This window comes from Chlamydotis macqueenii, chromosome 5 (genome assembly GCF_036417535.1).
Source record: "Chlamydotis macqueenii isolate bChlMac1 chromosome 5, bChlMac1.mat, whole genome shotgun sequence".
NCBI lineage: Eukaryota > Metazoa > Chordata > Aves > Otidiformes > Otididae > Chlamydotis > Chlamydotis macqueenii.
In genome coordinates, this window is record NC_141560.1 from 17,372,195 (window position 1) to 17,398,849 (window position 26,655).

Here is a 26,655-nt window from a genome sequence, read left to right on the forward strand (position 1 = left end):
CTGCAGCCTTGCAATTAATGGGAAATGGAGGACCTCAGTAGCTGCTCTGTTTAAACAGAATTGGGAGGTAGTGGAGAGGGATGGCTGTGAAGAGCTGTGCCCCTGCAGAAGTCACAGTTAAGCAATTTTAACTTCAGTCACTGAAAAGAACATGGAAAAGGAGAGCTGCGCATCATTTCTGCACTTCTAGTGCTGCTGAGAAGTTTATTCTGAAATACCCACAACACATCCCTCCCACCTCTTAGGCAGGAAGTTGTGGAACTGGCCAGGCAGCAATGAGAAGAAATAGCGCACAATAGTAATGGTGCACTTCAATTATCCCATGGGTAAAAGTCACAAGAGAAAAATAATAGACACAAAATGTTTAAGACCTTATCAGAAACAATCTCCTACAGCAGCTGTTCAAGAAGCCCTCATAAGGAGATGCAACTCTTTACTTAGTCTTAATTAGCACACAAAATATGGTTGAAAAGCCTGAAGAGCTTCAGGTATACTAATGAATGGTCATACCTAGAAATCAACGGTCCTCCAGGAGCAATACAATTCAAAAAAGCTGACCACATCTGCATGTAATTTCTAAAGTAGGAACTATATAAAAGTGATTTTTTTTTTAAGCAGCAAAAAGGAGTAGCCAAGAAAATTTAGTCTTTACAAGAAGCACAGAAGCTGTTTAAGAACATTACATTGGAAGCACAGGTCCAAGGTACCCCACTTGTTAAGAAAGACTTCAAGAGAGCACAAGAAAGGAAAAGTTAGGGAGATTATTAGAAGAAAGGTGGCTTCTTTCAAAAAGCTGAAGTCGTGTCTCAAATTATAACAGAAAAAAGCATAAGTTCTGACAAATCCAATGTAAAAACCACAAGAAGGCAGGCCAAAAAAAATGTTCAAGGAGCAACCAGCAGAAGAAATAAAAACTAACAGTAAAGTTTTCTTCAAATAAAATGGGATGAAGAAGCACATCACCAAGTATGCTGCATCAATTGCTGCTCAGGTAATAAACAGGGCACTCAAGGAAGATAAGGGTACTGCAGAAAAACTGAATTAATTCTTTACATCACTGCTTATAGTGGGACCAGCTGGGAAGATTCCCAAGCTGGAACCTCCCTTTGGAGGGTAAAAAGGGAGGATATCAAAGGAGCTGCCCAAAATTGAAGTGACAGTAGAATAAGTTACATAAGAAATTGCTAAAATGATGAGTAACAAAGAAGCAGACAGAACCAGATGTCATTCACTTAAGAGTGCTAAAATACATAACTTCACATAGTGAAGTTTATGTAAACCCAATCCCAGGCACAAAATCATATGGGAGAGACGAAAGTCCTGAATTTACCTTCCTACAGACTGCATGATGTCCAACAGCAGAGGAGCAGCCAGGTCTGGACTAAGATGAATGAAGGTTGAGAGGACAACTATGGCTAGGCCCAGTGTTTCTTCATCATATTCTTCAAGAACAGCCCCACAGTCATGGCATCTGCAAATAACAGTTTTCAAAACCAACATTAACAAATTTAAAACAAAGTATTACCATATATACATGTGTATAATTATGTCTTTTGAAAGTACTATTATTTAGTACATTCCATTCAAAATTTATTTAGAAAGATAATGTAATTGTGATCTTTCTATAATTAATAACAGTCCATGGCTTTCAAACATTAATAAAGCTTCTCACTAGCTGCACTGGCTGTTTCTTCACAAACAAAATAGGGCCACAGGGCAGGCCTTGTTTTGGGTCCTTCATTGGTAATCACTAGCCAATTCTCTCACTCTGTATTAGACTGCTTCAGTTTGCAAGAGAAATCTGCAGCAGTGAAGACTAGCCCTCAGCAATGTGAACACCAGCCAATTCATGAAACTTGGGCTCAGGCGAGGGCTCAAGTCCCTGTCACTCTTTTATTTAACAGCATAGATAGAAACAATGACACTCATAGATGATCTTAAAGAGATGGAATAATTTCACATTGTCCTTCCTGTCAGTCAAGAATTATGAATAACAAATTATACAATTAGGAAACAATGATCTGATTGGTTCCCACAGCAGTTATAGCTATTAAGAAAGAAATGAAAAGACCTCTCTGGGGCACAGAACCTTAGATTTCAGAGAAGTCTCCTTTCCCAGGGCAGATCTGCTGCTGAGTCACTTATCCTTCCTGAAATGCTCAAAGACAACTGATGAACTTCTGAAAGGGTTCCATAATGTCTAATTATAAAGGGGATGTCAAATTTAGGAGAGATGAGACAGGCTTTCACAACCTACGAAAAAGGCAAACTAATGTGGGAAACTGGCTTATCTCAGCCCAGTAGGAAGGCTTGCTTAATTCGATCAGTCAGTTGCTAATGACTCCAACAGATTGTGATATTTTAACTTAATGGAATTGTACAAGCGATCTTCTTGCCTTTGTTACTGAACAGAAGGAAAATATGCCAATAAAGTCCTGAAAGTCAAGCTCGGCTGGTCTCTATCTTAATAGGTAGTGCTAGAGTTTCGGTGAAACAACCGAAGGAAGTGCCAAAGATAAGCCTAAATTTTGGGATGCTTCAGTTCATCACACAGTGAGTCCACTTCCAATCACAGTGTGCACAATGGCCCTCTCTTTCTCCAGTGATCATCCTGGCATGTCTGTCTACTGGACCGAGTGCAAAAACAGAAGCAAGAACTTACAGTTTCTCTTCCCAGTTTTTGATCAAATCGATGCATGGCTCCTGGCTGACTGCTTTACTTCTCCATTAAATGAGTACTCTTATGTTTAACACTTCCTTTAGAGGCATTTTAACCAAACAATTAAGTTTTGCAAAAGCTTTTGGTATCAGTGAGTATCAGAATTAAAAATGCTATGTTGGTAACTCCTGATGTGTAATCATGTGTAATTTATTTCACTAGAAACCCAAAGGAATTTTTTAAAAGAGTTTTCTTTTTTTTTCTAAGGCAAAAGTGGTTCCTCATGGACCACAAGGAACCCTTGATTTAAAATAGGATGGAAAGTGCTTCCTCTGCCCTCCATGCACACGCAATAGGCTGAGTCATCATGTCATCTGTGCAAACTCACACAGGTCCTTAAAAGCATATCTTGCTGGCAGGGTTGAGGAAAAGTTTACCTTAGCATAAAAAAAAAATTAATTAAAAAACTTCACATAGAGATAAATGATAGAATGGACTTCGTATTTCCATAAAGTGTATCTATACTTTACGTGACCTGTTTGAAGTTCAACTAGTTCTTTGAAAGGAGTAGAAAAAGAACTTACTTGTCAGTCATCAGAGTGGGCTGGTCATCAGCAAATTCTTCTGGTGCAGGTACAAACATACTAACTATACTGGGTGCTGACAGCAAGCTAGATTTTGTGGCACCTTAAGGCAATTACAGGGAAAAAAAAAATTAAAAAGGAAAGAAAAATCACTAAACATAAATCCAAACTGTTTGAAGAGCAGACTTTCTCAAGAAGAGCCATAATGGTTTTATTGTGCATAGAAATAAAAAGTGTCTACAAAAGGATATATAGCACATTCTTTGCTTCTGCTAGATTGTTCCAATTACCTAGAAATCTCAATTTAAAAAAAAAAAAAAAAAAAAAAAAGCACAACACGAAGCTTAAGAAAAAAAAAATCCTTAGAAAAAAAGATAACAAAGAACAAAAATTCCAGGAAGGCAGATATAATTGTAACTATTCATTTTTTTAGAGAAAGAAAGGATGATTCTACAGTTGCTATGAGAACAGACACTGAAAGATTTGCAGTCTTCCTGTGTACTTCTGGGGATTTGCCTTCCCATAGTTCTCAGTGACATAAAGAAGGAAATAAGTTCGTATGTCTCAACACCAGGTCATCAATCTATTCATATCACGCTCAACAGACGCATAAGGAGAGAAATCAGGAAAGGACAGCTAGAATAAATAATTCATAAGGAGTTCAGAAACATTGCAAATAGTGGACGGTTGATGATTAGAAATGCTTTCCGTTGAAAAATCTTCACAAGAATCTTTATTCTCCAAAGCTGAGTTGTTGAGCTGAGGGCATAGCCACTGTGATCACGCCAACATATGGGGTTCCCTTTGCTTTTGGCACTTTTTGTGCACCTAATTTCTGATGGATGCTTGTTTTAATAGAAAAAGTTATGTAAAACAGAAGATTCAAACTCCTGGCTTCTCAGAGTTCTGCGTTCCAGAATTACACCAATATAGGGTAGTCTCAACAGTCTAACATCTCTCCAGTATGGTGGTTTTCGTGCCTTGGCCCCTTTGTTTTCATTAAGCAGACAATGGCAATTGCAGGAAAAAAAAAACATACAGAAGAGGCAACTCTCCTTGTCTGATTGCAAAGAAAACCTCAAGAAGAATAATCAGACTCATTCATGAGCCATCAGAAAGTTGTATCAAAGCTACTATGATGTATGAGCCAGGCCTTTCATCTGAGATGCCTTGTGATGATGATTTAAATATTGTTAGCACTTTCATTCTCCAGGTCACTAAGACAGAAAGAGAGATTCTGTTCTTAAAGAAAAATACCTCTTTTGGTTGCCACATGTCGCTGACATGATAGAGACAGCATTACTCCTGGTCCCATATAGTTCAGCTCCAGTAACAGATCCAGGGAGCTCAGGTGGTAGAAACCATCATTACATATACAAGCTGCCTCCAAGAGCATCTCATTCTAAAGATTAATCTACGAAAAGCTCATTTTGCAAAAGAGTTTTTAGAAGAGTACCAATGCCCTTTTGATGCCAATTCAGCCACAGATTAAGTAATCCATTATCAACTTTCTTGCTGGTTGCTTCAATCTGGAGATTCAGATTTTATGTTAACATTAGCCTGTTCTGATAATATTTAACTATGGAAACAGGAGAAAGGTTCTCCACTTAAGCTAGTTCAGATCAGTTTTTTTACATACAGAGTTCAGTACTTCATAATTGTCCCCTGACATTTTGTTGGATATGAGCCGATACTGCAGGAAGTCCAGAATACTCTTCAGTAACGTAGGATATCATCCAGAATGCAAGGAATAGGAGTAGATTTTCACGTATTTCTAGTCAGATTTTCCCCCCTCACAAATGAATAAAGATTCCTCTACCATGACTTTGGAAGTTTCACTGTTATGTTCTCTAGATGTAAGTCCCATTGCAGCACACAAATGCTAAAAGCTGTCATAATGCTGGTTACAATGTGGAATAAGACTTAACTGCTCCAAAGAGTTCTCTCTTGTGCTCTGAACAGCAGGAAAAAAACATGACTCAAGCAAAGAAGGTAGGTCATTGCCCCATTGCAAGGCTGTAAGAAAGACTGGATGTAATTCAGCTGTGAGGGAGGAGAGTTCATAAAGAAATGAGATTCAACCACACTCTGCATACAGAGTCTTCTATTTCCAGGTTGACATCAAAAGCAAGTACTAGCAGAAAGCCAGTACTTCTTATCAGTTGTCCCTGTCTTGAATAAAATGTCTTGTCTAATAATTTTTCCAGTAATCTACATTCTGCAGTACCATTAAGGGCTTTAATACAGCTGAATGGAACATAAAATTCAGCACCATTTGGTACTAACCTAAAAACCTTCCTGGCAGTCTTAGCAGGGATATCAGGTCAAATGGACACTGAACTAACCTCTGATTCTTAGTGGTGGTCCCTCCAAGTCAGGGTTTAGGCAAACAGGGACATTGCACAGTCGCTTTCCATGCTGTATCTGCTCTGTGAATAAATACAGAACTTCAGTCTCCAGAACTATGAATCCAGCATCTGTCACCAGCACCACAAACAGTTAAAACAAGAGAAAGACAAACACAACAGCTATTGAAAAAACAAAGAAAAGAGTTATTTTTTTAAGCATAGCGGGGAGATGGGGGTGAAGAAAGATGAAAGAAGTCCACAAAGGAAAAAGGACACAGATAACCTAAGATCAGAGAAGACATTTTAGAAGAGTAACTGTCATTAAACAAGAAAAGAAGTGCTAGCTGTAAAGATTCAACAAGACATGGAATATATGAGTCACAAAAGGAGAAAGACAATGTTTAGAAATCCCAAGAGACTAAAGCCAGGTACAGTTTGTGCTGACAGAAACTAGACACAAAATGATTTTATTTTACAGATAGCAAGCTTAGGGAAAGAGTGATTTGAAATAAGAAATGGAAGAGGCATGTGATACCTACCAATGTAAAAAAAAAAAGTAATAGGGCATGCATGAACCAAGCATGCACCATATACTTATGCGGGATAAGACTATTTCCTAGTTGTTATACCACAGTATAATGAGTCTTAAAATTGTGGTGTGACGTTGAAATGACAAATAGTCACAGTGAGCATTTGTCCTGAAAAAAGGCCCTGTTTTCTGTCCAAATAATAACTTAACTTTGCAGCTAGTGGTTGAAAAAGAGACTAAGAGATGCAAAGCTTTCCAGAAAAGAACATTTTACTTTGTATCTCCTTGCTTGGAAGCCTTTAGCTGGGATGAATGTTGGAGGGAAAAGTCATAGATGTTGTGAAGAAAGCTAGTGGACTTGGAACAAGATTAACAAGACAGAGTTCCTAAGCGGTTTTGGGTACTGACTTGTTCTTCGTGAACACAGGCTAACTACTCCTTGCCAAATGAAAGCAGTAACTTCTTAATCTCTAAATCCCTGCCTGAGAAACTAGGTGATACCAGCTAAGTCTCTTCAATAAATAAACTTACCTGCTGATAGGACAAAAAAACCCACTGTTATCATTGACAAATTCTAACCTTTATGATTTAATGATCTCATACTGAGCATGCTACTCAGCAGCCTGGAGTAGAAAGGATAATCCTGAACTAGGTACCATACTTTCAGTCACTCTTCAGCTGCAAGATTTAGTTTGATGGAACTTAACACTGAAGACTGAATTAAGCAAAAATTTAAACTCAGCTGTCCAGAACTGGTGGTGAGACATTCATTCAGCATGCTAAGTTCCATGTAATGTTTTAAGCATTCCTTTCTCTGGATGCATCTGGATCTGCTGATAAATTCCTAGGAAGCTCGATTCTGTAATGTCACTAACATCAAGATGGGCAACAAAACACCTAGCATTTATGATAAATCAGAATGAATTGATTGTTTAGTGACATCTGCTATTTGGTCATAACAGAAAATCTTCTATAGAAAGAAAAAAAAACAACAAACCACTTCAGTAACAAGGAAATTATGTGCTTTATTCAGTTTTCATTGCTTTTCATTCATCTTAAAGGGAGAAAAAACAAGCCAGTGAGTGAGCAGAAGCTTCAGGTGTTCAGTATGAGCTGGCAGAAACTTCTCTAAAGAGAAATAAAACTGGCTTGCATAAGGCACAACTCCTTCGTGTACCAACATCTTGGTAAACATACATGCAAATAAATTATTCCATGCACCAGGGATAAAATCCTATGCCTAATGAAATCAACAGTAATACTTCCATTTCATTCAATGAAGCCAGGAAACAATCCAATTAATATGCAAAATTATGGGGACACCACTGTACCAGAAGGACTACCTCCTAAATATGTAACTCTTTCAATTCATACCAGGTGAGAATCTGGTACTCACTACAAAGTTTCACTTTGACCTGAGACTAATTACTTATCTGCAATGGTAGAATACAGACACTCACTTTTCTAATGGATTGATACAGAAAGTAATTGGTTTAGAAAACAGAAATAAAGAACAATAAATGCAGCTCACCAGTATCCCAAGTGCTGATATTGTGGGGAGCACTAGACTGGTGTTCCAGCTGCCTCTTCATTAGCTGGTTCATTGTCAGAGCTCCCAAAGAGCCTCTTTTCATTTGTCTGAACTGAGCTGCAAGTCAGAAATGCAAAAGGATTTCAGGGGCTCAGACAACATGTAGAACTGTTTTTTCCTGATCTTACAAGCCAGCATGAGATAAATACTGAAAGGGCAATGACTGCTTGCTCTAAGGATCTTGCTCAAGTCAATATGTACTCTTCACAGGGTACAATTCTGGCCCCAATTACAACAGTCACAAGTGACTTGGATTCAGGATCTCATCTGCTGTGCCAACTGCGGATGTGCCTTTTTATCTCCAAACATCATGAAAGCTCTTCAAAACACTTAGTATCTCTGAAGTGTAAGATACTACCCCAAAATTCCCATGCTGACAAATGATAAATGTATACTTGAATCTCACTCACATACAAGCTACCAAGGAAGGAAATTCACTCTCCTTCCAGCAAAGTATGGAGGACTGCTTTGTCCATGCTTACTGTAGGTAAACAAATTCACTGTGTTACCACCAGCACCCTTCATGGATGATGCAACCTGAACAGGCCTCCTAAATACCCACCACTCAGGCATACGAGCTGCACATTATTCTGAAGTGTGAAGCCAGAATGACTTTGAAGCTGGGTCCCTTTTGCAACTCCAGTACCATTCTGCTTACATGGAGCTATCAAACAAGAGGCATTCAATTTTGCCTCATCTGACTATTTACAATACTTTTTTAAATGGATACTATTGTTTGCTTTAAGAGAGGTGTCTCACTGGATAATGCTTCACACACACAAAAAAAACCTCCCACAATTGTGGATTTAAAATTTATGACATTTTTGGTCATGTATTTTCTCAGTGCTTAACTGGGGGAAGAAATACATGTCTTGGTTTTGGCTGGGAAGGAGCTAATTTTCCTCTCAGTAGTTGACATGTTTTGGATTTTGTATGTGAAGAACGTTAACGAACACACTGATGTTATCAGTTGTTGCTAAAGAGACCAAGGACACTGTTTGGCTTTCCAGGTCTCGCTAATATGCAGGTGTGGGAAGCTGGGAGGGATACAGCCAGAACAGTTGACCCAAACTGGCCACAGAGAATATTCCATGCCATAAACGTCATGCTCAGTCTCTCTCCCCCTCTCTCCTTTGCTTGCTGCTCAGTTTCGTCTCTGTGATCACTGCTTGGGATGAGCAGTGTCCCACTGTATCAGTCATTAGGACACCAGGTGGTGAGAAACTGTGCATTCTTCATTTTGTATATTTTAGTACCCCTGTATTTTGTTACTATTGTCATTTTCCTTTACTATACTAGTAAACTGTCTTCATCTCAACCCATGAGTTTTCCTTTCTTCCTCCTTCCCGCTGGATAGGGGGAGGGGGAGTGAGCAACTGTGTGGTGACCAGGGCCAAACCACAACACATACCATATACAACTCCCGACTTTCTTACTTTCTTTGTAAGAAAATTCAAATTGAGCCAACATAATACATTCACTTTGACAGCTGAATCTGAGAAATATATCTCTACCACTGAAACCAAAATCATTGCCCACAGTATGAAGACAGAGTTTTAAAGCCCTGCTCGAACAAGGCATGTGAGACTGCTGACACGCATCTCCATGCAGGAAAGCTTTTAAAATGTTGTCTTAAGTGTATGTTTAAGTGCTTTCCTCAACAGGGCCTTAAAGTAAGGGCAAAGCAAAATCTTCTTCTAACGATTATTTTCATCTGCAACTACATTCAACATCATTAAGAAGAGCATTAACATATCAGATAGTTTCACTCTAACATTCCAAACAGTACCCAGCTAAGCTCCAAAAATAAACCTGGCATTTCACTTTATTAACTGTGATGAAAAAGCACAAACAAGGGATAAATTACAACTTTCAGAAAGCTCTGAGGGGCTGAGTGACTTATTCTAAACTTGCTCTACTGAATTTCTATCTGAGAGTTTCAAATTCAGAGAAAGTAGAGTACTCCTTAACAAAACAAATACAGGCCCTGAGTAATAATAAACACAATGATAACTTCAGTGGGAATCTGCACATCAAAATTATTTTATTAGGTGAAGTATTTTAAGTCTTCCTTCATTATACCCTTTCAATGTCTCAGAGTGCGTTTACACTCTATTTTTGGTTCAAGTATAAACTTTTCCAGCACTGCTGCAAATAAGTCCTTGTATAATTGAACTTCTGGAACTGAAACAGACCAAGAGACCATCCCATGTTTCACTTTTAAAACTTGTATTGCAGCTGGCTTTCACAGCAAATTAGGAGAAAAATAGAATTTTCATCGTTTCCAGGGCAAGGATTTTAAATAGATGCTTTATCACTTTATCAAGCATAGAATTTCCTGATGAAAGAACAGCAATTAATGTTACAACTGACAAGACTGCTTGGAGTGCAGATGACTGTCAAAATCTAGAAAATTATCTCTTTGAATTTTCTTAACAGCTTTTGCGATTGTAATTTAAAAAATTTCATGCCTATTTCACATAATCAGGCTATCATTTAGCAGGTTTGGATTTTCAAAGTTATTTACCTGATTTATCAAGACAGTCATGATTTCAAATATGCCTAAGTTAAGGAAAAAAAAAATCTAAAACCCAAAAAACCCAGAGAGCCGTCAGCCTTTCAACAGTGTTGGAGCAAGGCTTACTGCTGTGGACCAGCATGTGACTTTTCATGCCTATGACTGACTAGAGGCCTAGGCAAGGAAGTTTTCCTTGATCAGCTTTTCTACAAGAAACTTAACAATTATGAGAGGATCAATAACCTTCATATAGTAGCTGGTGAGCCTTTCATAAGTTATCTAGTGATCTAGTCAATCCTCCCTCCCTTGCTGTGGAATTCTCTGCTCAAGAAGAGAAGTGGAAAGGCAAAAATCTTCCTATCACAGTTAATGACGTATGCTTTCTGCGGCCAGCCACTGGCTGCACAAATAATGTTACCTATTTGTCTTACAGAAGTGCCTTGTGCTCACAGTCCTGATCTGGACTTATTACGCGAAGCACCATAAAGATACATAGTAGAAGGTCAAAAGTATTTCATTCTAAATGGACCAGAGAGATCATGGAAGCATTTATGTCCCTTTTTGCAGTTGGAAACTGAGGCACACAGAAAGAGGAAAGGAATATTTACAAAGGAATGTAGGTTCAATATCATATAGATACTGTTCCTGATTTCCTATATTGCAACTTAAAGGAACACCTAGCACTCGGTGAAACCAGACAGAGATAGGTCTTAACTGGCACCCCGTTAGCAAGTGACACCTGTATCATTACGTAGCCAATAAACGTACTCTGACTATGACACACTCATGACACAAGACACACACGGTAAAACTGGAGAGGAAACCTCTAATTTGGAGTACCCACCTAGCATGTCTAAAATAACACCTTCCTTTAACAGGCCAGACACGCCTTCCAATCAAATCAGCAGACGACGAATTTCAGAAATTAAAATTTAACTTTTCTGCAGCAATCTGAAATTGCAGTTCAGCAAGACGGTTGAGCTGATCTAACAGCTGAAGGTATCGAAGTAGGTCATCACTTCTCCTCCCTTTCCTACTCGTCAGTGTCCTGCCTCATCAACCTTTGGATGCCTTACTTAACATCATGTAGGTGGACAAGCCAGTCTGGATTCTGTTAGTGTTCCAAGATGCCTCCACCTTCCAACGTTATCTACATTTGCTCTGTTAAGCCATGTGTCAATGTCTAATTAAACCAACCCAGTTCACTTTCCATTGAAAGTGTGTATGGGAGTCTCAGATAAATAGTTACCGCATTTCAGCAAGCGGCTGAGGAAGTGGCATTTCAAGGCATTTTACAAAAATTGCAAGAGATTTTTTTCCCAAGATAGAGCAAGAAATGTACTGAAGACCATTAGTAACAGCCCTGCGGAGCTCTCATCCTCTGCTTCTGTGCAGTGACATCTGACCATGCTTTCTCTCACTGGAAAATAAACATTCAGCTTTAGTAAAATACTGCTTTTAGCTGCTACCTACTCTAAATCAAGAAAATCACATTTGTCAAATTTGCTATGTCACAACAGAAAATCTTGCTGACCCTCAGAGATTTAATAGATCTAATGATATCCAACACAGCTGTACTTCCAAGAATCAACGAAACTCAGGGGAAAGCCTTTACCATACATGATATACACCTCACACACAAATACAGCAACTTAGATGTAATCCTCAAACCAGAAGTAAACTTACTTGATATGGAAGAGTGACTACTTGTCTCTGGGACACCTGCTTCAAGGGTCGGTGCAGATGATGACTCCCTCGGCATTTCCAGTGTTGAAAGTCCTTTGGCAGCAGGATCTGCATATGAAAACTGTGCTTAAACTCCCAGTATTTATAATCAATAAATATTTTCCATCTGTTTTCTCCCTAGATGCCTTTTTCACATCTTTTCCCTCATCCATTCACCATCTGGCATTTCCAGCAATTTTAAAAGGATTCAGTATGTGTGAATTTTTATAGAGGCACAGGGATCTACTGCTTAAAATCACTTTTTAAAGGAGATTTCTACCTATACACTTTAGAGCTCAGAACTAATAAATGCACATAGAGTTTGATTTTGACCCCGCTCAAAGTGATTAACAGAACCACCAACATGGAAATGATGATGTAAAGCTAGTAGTAGTGACAGATTAGCATTTTTTAAAGCCTTATCTCCAACATGTTATCAGTTTTCATTCAAAAGGCTGCTTATCTAGCACTTGATCCTAAAGATTCAAAGAGTTTGAGATTCTATCATTAAAAAGAAAAATAAACCATTAAAACAAACGGTTTTATTTTATGATAATTGATACTGTCAATATGGGAAGAATAAAGCAAGAAAATATTCAAGTGTCGGCAGCTGGTTTCAGCATATCCTATAAAAATGGGTACGTATCTGTGCTGTAAAAAGTCTTCAGGCAGGAAACTCTGTAGCCCAGCATTGTGTACTTGAAGAAACAACCTATTTGGATATTTAATTTAGAGACCAGTTACATCAGAAGCCCTTCTAAAACATATGGAAGTATAACAGGCTGACAAAGCTTAAGACTTTGAAATTATAATCAGCCCATTATGATGGTGATACTAAGCCTACTTAAATGAATTACAACACATGTTCTCAAATAAACTAATTAATAAGGCTAAACAAAGCAAAACAGAACAAGAAATACATCAAACTACCCAAGTCACTAAATTACCTAGTTATCTGAATTGGCTGTATCAACCTGTAATGTAAGTGAGCACTTAATGAGTCATTGTAAATGATTTATGCTCCCCTTGGATGACATACTTAAATGCATGCAGCCAAATGACTATCATATAACCTATAATCCCAGGTTCCACATGGTGTTTCAGAACTGGGACAGTTCTGAAATGTCCAAGCCATTTCAAGGACAACAGTGTTTGTTACTGCATGAAAACTGGCCGTTACTAGTGGTCAAAAAAGCATCTGAGTCTAATCACATAATTCTTTCATTATTATTCTTCTCTAAGAACCTATGTGAAAAGTTCAAAAATCACTCTGCTCTCTTTTGTTCTTACAAAGCTCCAGTGGTTCTTCAGCTTACTGGAACCATAAATGGGATGATAGGCTTGAAATATAAAGGGATCAGCATAACTATGATCACACTGAATGATTTTCCCTTGTAAAAGTGAAATATTATAATAGGAAATTATTCTATGGTTCCCTCTGAAGCAATTAAGAAAGAAGTGAGGTCAGGAATGCATAAATATTCCCCTTCATTTCACTGGCGACGAAGAACTGAGGCGCGAAGGATTCTTTCCTTTTTAATCAATATGTTAAAAACAGACTGGTAAAATTCCCATAACTGAAAAATCCTGGGGAAAAAAAAGCAGCCACAGAAGCAAAGAGGTAGCAGCATACAGTTTTTAAAACTGTTTGACACATCCAATTGGAAACTGAGGAAACAGCTAAAACACACTTTCCCTCCACCTGAAAAACTTAGTAACAAAACTCTGTATTAAAATTACCTCAAAAACCTGAATACACAGAAATATTGTATGGCTTTCCCCACGCTTGAACTTCAAATCTTTAACAAACACAAGCTGTGTAAACTTTGTGGATACTGAATATAAAGGCTATAAAAAGTTTTTTAGTGTATAAAAACAAAATAAGTGTGTATGTCTGATCCTAAATGCAAACTGCGATTAATTCCAAGTGCTCTGAGTTCTGAAGTCTGCAGCCTGCTCAGCTTTACACTTCATGACCCAGTCTGCTTTCCACTGCCTTATGCTTGCAGAAGAAATAAAGGCCAAAAATCACTACACACAACAGAGAATGAGTGTAGCATGGACCAGATTAACAGAATAAAAGGCACAGAAGTATGACAATTTTTCTGACTCCTTGCATAAAGAGGCCACAGAGTTTCACTCCCTAACTTGGATACCAGAACCAATATTTTTGCTACTGAGCTCCACTTCCTTTTCCAATGGGCACTCCCACATGCACGATACTTGTACGGTCAGTACACTCCTGGTGAGAGAGAAACACCTGACAGCATTCGGCTACCTCAGACCACACCAGATGCTATACACACACACATCTCTCCCTACACTGATCTGTTACTAAAACCTTCACACAGTAATAAGCCTTTTGATTGGGCCAGTGATTGAGCTCACCTGCCTCCTTCTGCTCTCCCAGCTTGTCAAGGATGTTAAAGGAAATGTCCAGGTACTCTCTCTGAATAGCACTCACGGCAATCTTCCTCTGCTTCCTCTGGCGAGGAACAATCTGAATCTTAAATTCTGACTCCTCAGTCTCCTCTTCCTGTTTCTGCTCCATGTTTTGTTCAGTGTCAGACTCTGTGTTGGTATAAAGTTTATCACTTTCTGTTTGGTTTTCAGAATCTTCAGGGACTTTAATAAGGACTGTCTTTACATTTGGGCTTGGAATTGCTCCACTGGGTCTAATTTCCTCCACACTGAGCTCAGAATCATCAAGGGACATTTCTGGAAGGGCAAATGACTTCTGCAGCAGGTCCCTTTTCTGTTTCAGTGTTAGTGGGTTCCCACAGGACATCTCCTGAATTTCTTCTGGCTTAACTAACTCTGAAGAGTCTTTTTGATCATTCGGAGAAGTGGAAAGGATCTCCTCTATTCCTGCTGAAGCACTGTTGCTTGTGTCCTTAGAACTAAAGTCTTTGGAGCAATCTTCAATGCTGAACTGGACCAGAGGAGTTGTGCTGAGACTGAGTGCAGAGACATTGATAGGAGTTGAGGGAGACGATGCAGCAGTTTTGCCGGAGACTCCATCATTCAGCTGGTTTGTTGTTTCTTCTTCTTCGTCGCTTTCCACTATTCTCAGGGGAGGAAGTGGTTCAAAGACTAAAGAGTCACTATCTGAAGTAGAAAGTACCGAACGCTTTTCAGGACCCGATGTTGAGTCAGAGGACAAATCTATCAGATCTAGATCTTCCTTGGGACCAACAGGTTTAACCGGAGAGTCCACTTTCACTTCATAGGTTTCCATGCAGTTTAACCTAACTTCTGGTATGATAGGTCTTCTTGTTTCCTGGAAACTGTCTGTATGAGGAAGATTTTCTTGTGTTTCTATATTTTCAGCTTTAGTAGAAGAATTCTGCCGAGATCGTCCATAATCACTCTGCCTGTGTATGCTGTAAGCAGCAGGAACGGGTGGTTTTTCTAAGTCACACCGATCTATGCAGGACTTCCTGCGATGTTCATCTAATGAAAACAACAGGGAGTCTGCATTCCCTATATCAAGAGATTTTTGTTTTAGAGAGCGTAGTTTTTTTTTCTGAATGCTTTCTTCTCTCACACAGCGTAGAACACTGTCTTGTAAGGCCCCCGTCTCTCTATATTCAGCCAGCTCTATTTCACCTGATTAAAACAGAAAAAGCTAATACTACCTCAGTTGGAGACTTCTGACAGGTATCTTCATCTTTATCTCACAATTCAACACGACTGACATTTCAAATACAAACCCAGCATTAGTCAAAATTGCCTAAATTTTTTTTAGCATCACAGCCACATTACAGATTTTTACAATTAACAACAACAAAAAACCCTACTGTTTGGATAACAGGGTTTATGTAAATTCTATCCAAATTCTACTCATCCTGGACAGATGTACCCTGAAGACAGACTGTTTAACCTTACGCATTGAATAGAAGATAGCACAGACAAGTAATTTCTACAGACACTTGGGGTGGCTACATAAGGCATGAGAGAAGAAAGAAGAAATGAGCTATGTAGACTACTCTGAAAAGGTTTCAAAATAAATTTGGACTACAGCATCAGTGTATATTAGAGCCTATCTACATGTTACTTACTGCAGCAAAGTTGGCTTAAAATGGAAGCAAGGATAGCAACAGCAGTAAGTATGTGGCAGCACAAGCCTGAGATCAGACAGGTATTCAGAGAATTTGTCCCTCAGTGATCCTAGACCCCAGTACATTTTAGCAACTATAGCACCACACAGTCATACCTCCCTGTCCTAGGGAGGCATAAAGTGACTACAGTTGTACTTGCTGTAACTACCACTGCATTGGTGTTTTACTATGTGAACACATTCACTGAGAACATTTTAAAAGGTTATCGCTGTTGTGATTATGAAAGACATATTTTCACATAAAACAGAATATTCCTGATCATTATTATCCCCATATTTCAAAGAGCTCCACATACGAATCACCATGCAAAAAAAAAGCAGTGAGAAAAGTACAAGCAGATGTTTGCCCTAGTCAGAATCATTCCCCTTCTCTGTGCAAACATCTAAAAGAAAAAAAGGCAGGTGGGTGGTGGTGGAAATCTCTTCAATATTTTTTAGGGTATTCATTTCAGAGTATTCCCTTTTTACCAATTCAAAACTGTAGTATTTGCAGCAGCAACAACAAATTTGCTTACCCTAGAGTCCCACCTTACTAAAAAAAAAAAAATCAATTTCTGGGAAAAATAAATTTGCATAAAAATCTTCAGGTCAATGGTGGAAGAAAGTTGCAACAAATCCTCTTAAACATTTTTACATTCAAAACAACTAAAAGTTTCAGAAAACAGTTGCTGATTTTAGACACTTTTATTTTAGAGTGCCTACGTTGAGACTCCTGTAAGAGAATACAATCAGGGAAATGAGGAGTACCTGCCCTCAAATGTTCTCGTATACAAATTAGGCAGTGCAACAAACTCTACAAAGAAAGGTGGTAGCTTGAAACTAAGAGTAGGAAATTGTATTTCTGTAAGAGTTTATACTGACAAAATAATTCATACTTCTCTGAGCATTCATCTCAACTGGTTGATATTTCACCATTTTGCTGCCACCAATTCTTTTCAGTCTTGCAAAGAAAGTTTGAGACTCTTTATTGCAAGGTCCAGTTGGTGTATCATGAATATCAGATTCATCAAAAACACTGTCTTCCTCTGCTGGAGAAAGAAAAAAATTTATTACTTTTAAGAGAGTGAAATTCTTTGAATGAAAAGCTGTCTGTGTAACAAATTCTCTGCTAGTTTCAATTAAACTTGAATTGGAAAATGAAGAATCATCTGAAGTCTGCAAGAAAATTTATATCCCAGGTATAACTTTGCCATTCTTGCTACATATTGAATTGAGGTCAGAAAGGACAGAGATAAATGAAAAACGGGTTACAATGCAACAGAAGTATATTAAAGCTTTTACCATTCTAAGCTGATCTTTCCTGCAAATAATAACATAGATTCTTTAGATGGAAGAAATAGAATGTATCTGGATACTGACATGAGTAAATAACTTCTGTAGTACTCAGTGAGAAAGCGTAAATTGAAGAACATAGAAATTAGTACAATAACTGCAAATTTAGTAATAAACCAGCAAAACAAGAAAGTGAAAAAAAGAAGAAATGGATTATCTTGGGAAGCTATTAATAGTATAAGACCTAAGAGTATGAATGATGAAATTATTGACCTAAGTAGTAAAACTTTATGCTCTAATTTGAGACGTGCTGGTTGACATGGAAGAGAGTAAGAAAGATCCAAATCTGTTTACCCATCAAAAAATAACCACATCACCTGTAAGAAATGGCTATAAAAAAAAAAAGGAAATTAAAAAAGCAAAAATCCATATCTATCATCTCCAAGGAAATAAGAAACACTACTGGGACAATACAGAAAACAGAGCATTCAAAAGAAGAAAAAAAAGTTTGCCTTGTTTATTCTAGTAAGCAAATATGTAGAGGAAATGCATCTGATGTCTAGGAATGAAAAGTCAAGTAAGACAAAGAGTTAGAATGACCAGAAACTGAAGACTTAAACTGAACATTAATATTTTCAGCTTTGAAATTGGTGGAAAGTTGCTACTACATGTGAAGCTATGGAACTGCCACCTAAAAGCATCACTGATAAGGCACCTAATTGACAGGATGAATCCAGAAAAAAAAAATCAATCAAAGCTGATAACAAAAATTTCTACAGGGACTGGGTTTAAGAAGTTAGGAGATCACTTTTAATGTCATGTCCTCTGTGTCTAACTACTTCTTCCTCTTGGCAACAAATGCTTCTTCTTACAAGACTTATCATCAGCTCTGCAACAGTCTACATTTGCCATGATTCCAATAAAGCTTGGCATAAAAATTAGGAAAAAGGCTCAATAGTGGGAAAATCCACCTTTAGCATATGGATTCTTGCTGCCTGACAATGAAATCCTCATCTGTTGATCATCTAAGCACCACCTTTGATAATGACAGCACATACATGCTACCTGACCAGGGACTAAATAAGCCTCCTTAGAAACGGTGGGAAAGGCTTCAACTTTCCAAGTCCTTACGGAATTATACAGGCTGCTTTTTGCAGGTGGAAGAAAACTTTTCTACATCCTCTTTTTCCTGCAGCACTTCAGCAAAGAAGGAGAATCAGCCCTACGATTAAGTCAGCATTTACAGAGTAAAATTTGCCTATTTATGGTCCCTTACCTCTGAGTAGCCCAAAGCCCTTTATAACAGCTCTGGAAAGCAAGTAAATTTTACTCCCCTTACTTTAAACACAGGGAAACAATGATGAAGTGAGACACATGGCCACTCAGGGAATTAATGTTGGACACAGGACTGGAACACTGATTTTTCGAAACCTAACTTGACACTTCCTGTGAACAGCAAACTGGGTACTTAGGCATCTCACTTTGTCTTAGAAACATCTCAGAACCAATCCAGAAACTGAATGCATTTTATAAATTTATTACTACTATCCTCAGCATTCTTAAGTAATTATGAATTAAGCCATTAAGTCAGCTCAAAACAAAGACAATTTATAGTAAGTTGACAATTATATGAAGCCTCTTAGCCCTCCTCTAGCAATACAAAACATCCAAGTGAGTGAGAATATGCAATACATCATTTACATTCATTGTAAGGTTGTTAGGTTGTTTTAATTTGCTAGAGCTGAGTAACAGAGTGTTCAGGTAAACAAAATTTTGTCTCCTCATTCTGCTGGATATCTTTTTATGAGCGAGAAGCAGCAAAAGAGGAAAAGGTACTGACATGCATAAAGAGTGCTTCTTGTACTCTTCAGAAGAAGAGTTTGCTGCACACCAGGAAGACTGTTTGAGAAGGAGGATGTAAATAGCAAATAAGCAGCTAAAAGGCAAAATAGCTGAAAGGCAGCTACAGATTAACATCAAAAGAACCTGTTAAATGATCATAAATACTTATCACTTAATAAAATTCACAATTGTAAGGAACTACATTTAGTGACACCATGTTATTTCAAGCCCCAACCTCACACCAGTTCACATGATCACAGTACCTCTGTTACAGCTGGCAAGCACATACAGAGGTAACAATCGGACACAGGCTCTAAGGGTTGAACCATTCTCTTCAGCCTTTAGACATCTACATCATATACATCTGCATGTAAGCTAGTCAACTTCAGCTCCTTTTACAGAGAAAAGCAAACTATAGACTGAATTCATAATTTTCTCTTTTCAACATCAAGTATTTGCTACCATGCCGTGTTACTATAAAGTATAATCAGAATGTGGTGTCAGGCTGGTTGCACACCTTGTGCATGGACATGATCAGTTAATATTACCACAGGAAGGCCAAGATCTATCCAGTCATGGTGACTGAACTACTAAGTCTAAGGTACACTCCCTCCAAGGAAGTTAGACTGCTGTGCTATGCTTAGCCTACAGAGAAAATGTGAAGTTCTTTTACTGTAGATGACTACAGCTGGTCAGGTAAGTCACCTTGGACTTAATTCTGAGTATTATGTTCTAAAATTCAGACCATATTCACCCATTTCTACAACATCTGCAAGACTTAATGAATTAAATCAATGACTACCATATAAACGAGAGTGTTAAAAGTACCTTTTTCCTTTTCACTGTATCGGCTTATGTTACTGTTGTCACTATACAAAGGACCAGCAGTTGCATGGGGCTTGCAGCTGTGATACTGAGCATTGAGGGTATTGACTGTGATGTGGATTAGGTGAAGTACAATCTTGCTGATTTCACAGTCTCTGTAGGGGTACTGTTCAGTGAAAAGAGAAAAACTTCAGCTTAAAAACTAACTTTTCTTGTCAGATAAACATTTAGGCAGTAAAACAGAAAAATGACAAGAATATTGTCAGTTGGATGCCCTTTGCCTTCCTTTGATCATACATTTCTAAACACATCATGAGAAGCAGAGCTGTTTTCAGCTTGGCACATAGAATTCTTTTTAAAAAATAATTTTTTAAAATCCCTATTAGTAAGATCTAATATATTGTTTTCTCGACTTTTATATGACAAATTCAACTAGTAATAACAATGCAAAAGCTGTCTCATCAGAACTGTTCTCCAAATACTTGATTTCAAATCAGCATGTTATCATTCATTTCTAGTGTCTCCACTTCCTTGTATGCCCTACAGACCTGGTATAAATTTGTTAAGCATATCAGAAGTATTTACAGCTCCATTTTAGTGCATAAAAACACATCACATTTTAACACCACATCCTAAAAAGCATCACTTAACTAAAGAATACAAGCTGTTAAGCTCACCTCCATCCATTTAAAGTTACTAAGTTTTTTAAACACTAATTCTATGTTACTCAAAATAGTATACATTGGAACTTGATATAGCATTTTCCTATTTTCAAATCTATATTTTTTTTCCTCAGGTAACTATGTGAAAGACAATACAGACAGCAGAAGTAATAGGTCAGTAGCACAGATGAAAGCCTAACTATTTAATTGAAATTAAATACAGTGAGCAAACAAATCAAAGTGTTCTTTACAGTTCCTTTCACTTGCACAGTTGTGCAAGTTGTATTCCCTGTAAAAAGTTTAAAATTGAGGTGTACATTTTAAGGTGGACAGTTGCTTTTTAAGACCACTCACCTTATAGAGAATGACAAGCAAAGCCTTTAACCACATCTGCCGAATGTGTGGTTTGAGGGACCAGAGGGAGCAGCGAGGAGGCTGCTGAAAGTAATGTCTTAGCTGAGGACAAGTGCAATATTTTAACACCTGCACCACCAAGGGAAGAAGGTGTTTTCCCAGGTTGATGTTATAGTCCATCACCTGAAAAGAATATCAGCACAGGAGTTAGCTCATCAAAATCAAATCCACTGACACTGAAAATCAAAATAACTAATATAGTTGAGGTAGTAGGAAAGTGAACAGAAACAGACATTTTTAAGGAAGTCTCATTATCAGTGTGAAACTTTCTGCCAGCTTGCCAGGTTCTCGTTTTAGCTCGATAGGTAAAATGAAGCAAAAGATGTGTTCTGAAAGCCTTTCGTCCTGCACAGTCTGAATTTTAACATACATTGGCAAGTTCATAGAATATATTATGTTAGGATAGCCTTGTATTATAGCACAAGTTGATCATGCTTCAACAGAAAAAAACTCTATTAAGTAAATCCCATGTTTAACAGACATGATGCAATTGTGGGTTTAGGGGCAGGGGGTTGTGTACTTTGGTTATTTGGGGTTTTTGTATTAACATTGCATTTCCAGTTTTCATTATTTTCTCATCAGGCTTGCAACATCAGCTGTTAGGTTTTTTAAGGCCCATGTTCTGGAATCAGGTAACAAGACAAGAATTCCACTCTTCAGTATAGCAAAGGTAAGTGTGTGTCTGCGATGTTATGCAGAAAGTCTAAGCATGCAAATCCTAAAGGATCCGAGAATAAAGCTCAGGAAAAATATCTTGTTCTAAATAAAATGCTCATCAACTTCAAGTGGTGGTGTTGCTGTAGACAGGTTGCTGTTATTACTGCTACTCATAAGCCTCGCCTCCATCATGATATTTGAAGAGCATCATGCTATTTGGTGCCTATCCTAGAGGTTTGAATTCCGACCGTTAGCTGCAGTGTGGGCATATATTCTCACTGCCCTGACAAAACTGTGTTTTCGATTCAAACTGCGTTGGTGTTTTTCATTATCTTCTCATCTCTCTTGCAATGCATGGCAAAAAATAGCTGATGTCCTGAAATCAGCAACTAAACTAGATCATAACAAAGATCCACAAAGCCCTTGTTTCTGATGCTGACCTATACTGGCTGACACCCAGGAATGTATAACAGCTGGCCAACCAAACTCCAGTACATCCCCAAGATCAAACACATCCCTGCAGTCTCAGTGGACTTGTGCTTTATCAGTAGCCCTGTACATCTAAACAAACACAAACATGAGTTTCATCCTCATCATACGTTTCCTTCAGGTCTCTTTCTTTTTTTGGTTTTGTTTTTATTAGAAGAAGAGGATGAGTCTAATTTACAAACACAGAACTCATTTGTCAAGTTCTCTCCAGAACAAGCTGCCTGGAGGTTTTTCCCTGTAAAATTCTCTATTTCGATGTGCAATTGTCTCAAATTCTTGTGCTGCCTGCATAGGGTTAAATAGACGAATCCCATGTCTATCCATGTAGGGTTAGCTTGTCAAACAGATGATATATAATCACCAAATATGGTCCTATCCTGCAATGCCTTGTTCCCTCAGGGTGAGATACAGTTATATAGCATGGTTAGGAAAAACTCATCCATACAAGGAAGTCAAAGCCCTGCCTTCATACAATATATACTGTAACGCACACATGTCTTAAGCTGAGAAAACTAATTTCTTAAGTCACCATAGGAAACTCTGGAATAAATGATGCTGCAAATGTTGAGCAGAGCTCAGCCGGGGATGCTGGGCAGAGCCGGGCACTGCTGGCTTCCCCACTCGAGCAGGCTTGTACAACATTGCCACCATGCGGGGCAATACTGTACTGGCTGCGAACACCAAAACTTGCCCACTCCTGCTGCTACGGAGAGAAAAAGGCATTTTATGCTTTCAAGAATTTCAAGCACTCATATTTTACGATGAAAAATACTATGAGACATTTGAGTTTATTTTTTTTTCCTTGAACTGGCCATTCCAGTCAAGCTTGGAACCAAAACAAATTAACCAGTAAATCAGCCCAATCCCAACCTTTGTGGAGCTGACTGGGGAAAGCAAATAGCGATGAATAGGGGAGGGAGTGTAACTGAAATAGATCTCAAGAGCTCCATACTGAATTTTCACTCTGAAAATGCATCTTCAGACTGCAAATAGCATTTCTGTTGCAGCAAAGGAGATTCCCAACACAAAGCAGCGCTACAGCTAAGAAAAAAAATCCACCCAAAATATAAATTAAAATTTTGATGTCTGCTACATGGAGAAAAATCCTGTCTTACTGAAGTTATCAAGCTCCATTTGACATCAGGGAGCTATGAAGCTTTTCAAACAGAAATGGTGGATCCAGCTATTCTGAGACATTTTAAAGGTGGAAGAGGAAAGCGGGGGGGAGGGGCGGGCGGGGGGGCCGTGGCTGATGTCTAGAGTTGCAGTAAGTAGTACTTCTGAAAATCAGGTCAATTATGATCACAGAAGTTTGGGAATCCAAACTTGGAAAACATGTAAAAACATGTAAAGAATGTCAAAGAGTTTACAGACTATTCACACAAGGAAACAGGCAAAAGCACCTGGGTCCCAGGTCTTCCTGCACGGGAAAACAGAAATGACATGTGAGGAAAGCAAGGCATTCAAAGGATAAGGAAAAAGGGCAATGAGGTTTGGAGGAGTCTCAAATTTTTCATACAGTGATAGTATTTGCTTGTGTGCATGTACACAAAATAGTTACCTCTATGCTAATGATGCAGCAAGTTTACAGTACTAGCAGGAAGTTATGAATTAGCATACTTCTATTTAACTATTTACTTTTTAACTGCAAAGCAAAAACTCACAGAAAGCAATTGATTAGGCTACATGAAGCCTTCTGAGAGCAAAGCACAAGCAGCCATCCTTGTTCCCAAATTAAAGCACTCAGCCATTATTTTGGCACAAAGAAAGCTGTGCAACCACTATTTCAACAACACACAATGAGAAATAGCTGCAAAAAGTACTAAGTGCCTTCACCTACTTGTGCTATTCCAGCAATAAAGGCATTAAAGCAGGTCGAAACACGCATTTTTTGTGGTGCGATCATGAAGCATCCTTCCTGCTGATCGTAACCAAGCAGGACATACAGATGGCGCTTGACTGTGTTGAAAGCTTTAGCGCTGCTGATGTCTGACTCAGCGCTGCTCTCATCCTTTGCCATGAACTTCATTAGCACAGTAATGAGCTGGTGGACAGTCTGGTGATCAATCCCAGCATCCTCCGGCAGTAGGTCTTTTATTGTATTATCATTCTCTGGGGAGGGTTGTCCTATCAGCACAAAAGAGACATTGGTATCAGACACTGGATAAGGCTGTAAACAGGGTACCAAACACAACAGAATTTTTTTTCCATTTCTGGGAATGGAAATTTGGGCTCCATTTCTGCCTAAATACACATGGTGAAGACACAGGAGACAGATAGGCATGCATTTCCGAGGGCACTGTTCCTCTGTTGCCTCAGGCTCAACAGCACATTAACGCCTACTGTGTACACTGAACTCCATTTCTCAGCTTCCCCATGTTTAACTGAGCTGCTTCTCTTCCCATCTCGGTGCATTTCTGCCAAATTGAGTGTTATTATTCCCTCACGTCTATGCATTAAAGGAGAATCAAATCCCACTGCCACCACATTCTTATCTGCCATAGTTTTCAGTCTTTCCTCAGCAAAATTTAGTGGATAGTAGTCTTTGCCAGTAGAGGATGTACAAAACTGCAAAAGTAGGAGATGGAGAAAATTCTACCAAATAATGCTTAAACAAAGAATGAAGACTTCCCCTTTTAGTATTGAGTCCCTATTTCCCCCAAATAACTTAGGCCAAAATGTAGGCACTATAATTTATTAGTGTTTGGGACACTATATATTATGTCAAAACTTTGACAGCTTTTTCCCAGAGAAGAAGCCCATAAAGATCTTTTTCATAAAGATCATATTAGATAGTTTTCTGAAGCATTAAAATCTCATTTCTCATATTTTTTACTCTCACTGAAAACTATACAGCAGGACACAGTGAACAGAGTTTCACCCTGAGCAGTCTGTCACAGCTCTACTAAGGATCAAGTCTAGGGAATGTCCATCATCTCCTGTTTTTACTTCTAATGCAGAAACCTGTAATGAACCAGCAATGCAGAAGTGCTTGTTTAGAACTACAGAAAACCTACAGTCCTGTCAAGGCAATGGATTTTCAGAGTCCAGAAAACCTTCTTCTGCTGTCTGAAATAGATCTTAAGTTATATCAAGCTTGAACTAAACCTTCACTCATTAACATGATATAGGGTATCCTGTACCAAATCAAGCTGTTTAGATTCAAGCACAGAATGCAAAACCAAGGCAGCTCTGTCTTTACAGTGGCTATGGTGGCTTTTACCCCTCAAAATGTGTGCATACACGTGCACAATTCATGTGCGTGTGTGTGTGCGTGCCTACATGCAAGGTACACATGCTCACACATCCCCCCCCTGCCCAGGAAAAGCTTCTAACATCACCAAAACCACAGCCTGTTAGTTAATATATGGCCATCGTTCCTGAACTCAATCCAATGTCCACAGATTCATGTCTTTATTCATGTGTTCCTTACATCAGACAAATGTTTTTTCTACAGCAGATGTACAATCTATGTTAAGAGTTAGTTAGCTGAATCAGATATTCTCAGTACTGCCAATGCAAAGTGTTAAAAATTGTAAGTTAAACCTTTAAATAAAAATATTTTACAAAAAGTTAAGATTTTAGAAAGAAAGAAATACTGGGCAGGAGAAGAGATCTTGTCATTTGTCTCCTCGTTTCCAATGTATCTGTGATAATTTTGAATCATATTATCAGACTGTTCTTCAAATGAGTGGTTACTTGCTACACGCAACTTTTTACGTATACGTTTTCAGTGGAACCTGAACTTGCAGCTTAGGTGATTAATTACCTGAGCCTGGAAACTGACGCAGTGAAATACCAAAATACATCTAATAAAATCCCAATGGCTAACAATTCCTACTGTGAGACCGACACTTCTTATGTGACAAGTTTCTCTAAGCTCAGTACACAGTTGGTGAATGGTGCCATTAAATGAAGAACAACCATTCACTGATGCATCTGTTCATGGCACCATTATTTCATTGCTCCTTCTATGAGCCTGTGACAGCCTGCACAAACTGTTCTGTAAGGAACTAGCTGATTGCACTCACTGGGCAACTACGAGAGGGCTCTATACTGCTAATTCAGAAACTCTCCTAGTCCATTTCACAGCTTAGTCTGCACTCACACTGGCAATGTATTTTCCAGTAAGCTCATCATCCAGTAAGCTGATCTGTTCTAATTCTGAATTTGTGTCTGTTGAAAATACTGCAAATCTTGAAGAAGGAATATGAAAATATCTGAGATTTTTCACTTCCAAATGGTCAGTCTACACAGGACTCTGAGCAAGAACTGTCAGTAATCACAATTATTTAGAGATTACTTGGACTCTCCTGAGCTAGATATTCTACAAACGCCTGACAGAAGGGTGACATCTTCACAAAATGCCAGTAAATACAAAACAAGGGACTTAAGATGTCTATAAGCATAGAGAGGAGAC

At 38.5% G+C, this 26,655-nt stretch overlaps 1 protein-coding gene across 5 annotated transcripts in view; it reads right to left on the reverse strand.

The window, feature by feature from the left end:
• The window catches only part of UNC79 (unc-79 subunit of NALCN channel complex), a 113,560-nt gene that overhangs the window by 38,588 nt on the left and 48,317 nt on the right, over positions 1–26,655 (reverse strand). For 2 of the 5 annotated variants that reach the window (XM_086748285.1, XM_086748284.1), the window contains 10 exons: positions 24,076–24,362; positions 21,030–21,212; positions 20,017–20,179; positions 16,950–17,099; positions 14,343–15,563; positions 11,916–12,023; positions 7,652–7,768; positions 5,589–5,672; positions 3,244–3,346; positions 1,331–1,471 (listed from right to left, as the gene is read on the reverse strand). In XM_086748285.1, the coding sequence (XP_086604411.1) occupies positions 1,331–1,471; positions 3,244–3,346; positions 5,589–5,672; positions 7,652–7,768; positions 11,916–12,023; positions 14,343–15,563; positions 16,950–17,099; positions 20,017–20,179; positions 21,030–21,212; positions 24,076–24,362 (2,557 nt within the window). Of the gene's footprint in view, positions 1–1,330; positions 1,472–3,243; positions 3,347–5,588; positions 5,673–7,651; positions 7,769–11,915; positions 12,024–14,342; positions 15,564–16,949; positions 17,103–20,016; positions 20,180–21,029; positions 21,213–24,075; positions 24,363–26,655 lie in introns of all 5 variants that reach the window. The other 3 variants (XM_086748282.1, XM_086748283.1, XM_086748286.1) reach the window with 2 other exon arrangements.